This window comes from Eimeria tenella, genomic scaffold (genome assembly GCF_000499545.2).
Source record: "Eimeria tenella Houghton genomic scaffold, Eth_scaff3902, whole genome shotgun sequence".
Taxonomy (NCBI): domain Eukaryota; phylum Apicomplexa; class Conoidasida; order Eucoccidiorida; family Eimeriidae; genus Eimeria; species Eimeria tenella.
In genome coordinates, this window is record NW_013544820.1 from 1 (window position 1) to 3253 (window position 3253).

The 3253-nt window shown below is 61.0% G+C and overlaps 1 protein-coding gene across 1 annotated transcript; it reads right to left on the reverse strand.

The window, feature by feature from the left end:
* Positions 1-2047: 2047 nt before the first annotated feature.
* On the reverse strand, positions 2048-2718 carry ETH_00042000 (uncharacterized protein; the record flags this gene model as incomplete). The annotated part of the gene is made up of 2 exons (XM_013379754.1): positions 2048-2354; positions 2375-2718. The coding sequence occupies 2 exons, from the start codon at positions 2716-2718 to the stop codon at positions 2048-2050; spliced, it is 651 nt and encodes a 216-aa protein (XP_013235208.1).
* Positions 2719-3253: the final 535 nt, after the last annotated feature.

Genomic DNA, 3253 nt, shown 5'->3' on the forward strand with positions numbered 1-3253 from the left:
TTCCTGCTGCTGCTGCGGAGGCCCTGCGGCTTCTCGGGGCAGCAGGAGCAGCAGCAGCAGCAGCAGAGAGCCCGCATGCAGCAGCAACAACAGCAGCAGCTCTGCGGAAGCCGCCGGCCCTCCATGTCTCTCCTTGCTGTTCATACACCTCAGCCAGTTCTCTCAAGCCCTTCACCACCACTGCAGTCAGACTGGGCGCTGCTGCTGCTGCTGCTGTTGCTGCTGCTGCTGCTGCTGTGGGCTCTGCTGCTGCTGTTGCTGCTGCTGTGGGTTCTGCTGCTGCTGTTGCTGCTGCTGCTGCTTGGGGATCTGCCGTCGCTGCTGCCAGCGCCAGCAAAGACGAAGCAGGTGCTTCTTCTTTTCCACCTGCTGCTGAGGTGAATGCAGCAGCAGCAGCAGCAGCAAGAGCAGCGTGCTGCTTCGATGCTGTTTCTCTTACTGTTGGTGAAACAGTCTGAGGACTCAATGAGACCTGCTGCTGCTGCTGCTGCTGACATTGCTGTTGTTGTTGTTGCTGCTGCTGTTCTCCCTTTCGTCTCTTTGGCGTGTTTTCGTCGATGCTCGTGGCTGAATGCAACGTGAACTGAACTGCTGCTGCAGCTGCTGCAGCTGCTGCTGCTGCAGCTGCTGCTGCCGTTGGTGTCGATGGTGGTGATGTTACTGCTGTTGCTGCTGCTCGCGTTGCTGCTGCTAGTTGCGTACACACTGCTTCGCCCTTGTGGGGTCTCTCATCAACACTTGCTGCCTGCAGCGCATTTGCTGCGCCTTGCTGCGCCAGTTGCTGCTGCTGCTGCTGCTGCTGCTGGGACGAAGCGGCAGCAGCACCAGGAGAAGCAGCAGCAGCAGAGGCGAACGCTGCAGCAGCTGCAGTCTTGAGCAGCTGCGGCGTTTGGGGGCGCTGTAGACAAGCTGCTGTTAAAGAAACGCCAACTATCTCGGGCTCATCGTCTGACGATTCTGCTGCTGCTGCTGCTGCTGCTGTTGCTGTTGCTGCTGCTGCTGCTGCTACTTGTGTTTCGCCGCCCCATTGCTTGCCTTGTGAGGCACTCTTCATCTTGTTGCGAGGGGCCCCTGTGGGCCCCCCAAGAGCAGCAGCAGCAGCTGCTGCTGCTGGGGGTTATGAGGCCGCAGAAGAGCTGCAGCAGCGGCAGCAGCAGCAATTGCAGCAGCAGGGGCCCCTGAGTGGGTACTTGTGGGGCTGACGCAGCAGCTCAGGGGCCCCCAGACCCTGGGGGCCCCCCGTGCTGGGTAGAGCGGTGGCGAGGCCCCCCAGGAGCAGCAACTGTGGGGCCCCCGCAGCAGGAACATTGTTAGTTAAACATTAAATTGAAAATAAAACATATTTTGCATGCAGATGGGGGCCCCCAAGGCCTCCCCCAAGACAGGGGCCCCCTGTGCCCCCCAGAGTCACCTGGGGGGCCCCCCAAGACCCCAGCTGCAGCGCCAGGAGCCCGCGGGGGGCCCCCAGCCGAAGCTAGTTGCTGCAGCAGCAAGAAGCCCCCCAGAGGCAGCAGCAAATGAGCTGCCAGCTAGTAGGGGCCCCCGCAGCACAAATAAGTGGGGCCCCCAGGGGGGGCCCCATAAAGGGGGCCCCCAGGGGGCTGCACAGGGAGCCCCGTGGGTTGTACCCGTGCCCTGAGAGGGCAGCAGCAGCAGCAGCAAGCACAGCAGCTAACGCAGCAGCAGCAGCAAAAGAGGCAGCAGTTCTCTGGAGACACTAATTGGAGTGTATGTACACTGGGTGAAATTACAAACACTCAAAAAGCGGTTTCTAAAGGCTCCATGCTGAGGTGTACGTACACCTCAAAAACAGGCGGCGAAGCGCCTTATTTTCAGGTGTATGTACACCTGAGAAGCAACACTCTTTTTGTTTGCTTTTGGGCTCTTTTGCATGCATTAAATTAGGTGTATAGACACCTCAGGCCAGTTAGTGGGTCACGCTGCAGCAGCAGCAGCAGAGAGCAGCAGCACAAGCAGCATCCACGATGAAGCGCAGCTACAGAAGACAGCAGCAAGCTGCTGCAGCAGCAGCAGCTGCAGCAAACCTTCAAAGCAGCCATAACGAGCAGCAGCAGCAGCCTGTAGCAGCGAGGTACTGCTGCAGGCAATTCCCACCCTCTGCAGCTCCTGCAGACGTTGCGCTCTTTTTGCTGGTGCTGCTGCTGCTGCTGCTGCTGTAGCTGCTGCCGTCCAAGCGACAGCAAACTGCGCTGCTGAAGCCGCGTCCAAGCCTGCTGCTCCTGCTAGCCTGCCTCTCGCCCACAGCAGCAGCTGCAGCAGAGTCTGCTGACGCTGCAGCAGCAGATGGCGCTGCTGTTGCTTTCGCGTCTTGCTGTGAGTGCAGAAGCCTCAAGCTGCTGCTGCAGCCCCTCACCTGCAGCCTCCCGTGTCCCTGCTGCTGCTGGGGGACCCCTCCTGTGCTGCTGCTGCTGCTGCTGCTGCGCTGCAGACAGCTTTTGCCACAGCAACAACCACCCGATTCGTCAGCAGCTGCAGCTCCGTCAGCGTAGAACAGTGGGAGGTCTGCTTGGGGGGCCCCCAGCGGGGGCCCCCCAGGGGGCCCCCCTGGGGGGCCCCCTGGAGGACCCCCGGGGGCCCCTCAGCTACACTGTGGAAGGCCTCCAGGAGGGCTTCGCTGCGCCGCCGCTGCACCCAGGCCCACAGGGCACAGCTGCTGGACCCCGAGAGGGCCCCCAGGAGGCCCCACCTTAGGGCCATTTGGCACTTCTGGGGGCCCCTGGGGGCCCCTGGAAGCAGGACTGGGGGCCCCCAGGCGCCCCTGTTGGGCCTCGCTTGGGCTGTCGCCACAAAGGGGTACCCAGGGGCCCCCTGCAGCGAAGGAGGAGGGGCCCCCGGGGCCCCCTGCTGGGTACGGGGGGTCGGCGGGGGCCCTCGCAGCAGCAAAGGGGCGAGAAGGGCTGCTTAGGGCGCCCTCTTTGCGTCTTAAACGGTCAATTTAATTTAATTTTGCGTTTTAATTCGAAAATTCGAAAACAATATCCAGTAGACAGCTCGGTGTCTCGCATGCAGCCGGCCACGCAGCAGCCGCAGAGCCCCGCAGCGACACAGCAGCACCAGCAGTTCTTCGGCTGCTGCTGCTGCAGCTGCCTTTGCCTTTATTTAAATTTTCAATCAAATAAAATTTAAATAATTAAAAATCAACAAGACACTTGCGGGTTTCCTCAGGGCTAACGCGCAGCAGCAGCAGCAGCAGCTGTAGCTGCCGCCGCTGCAGTACAGCTAGCCGCAGCAC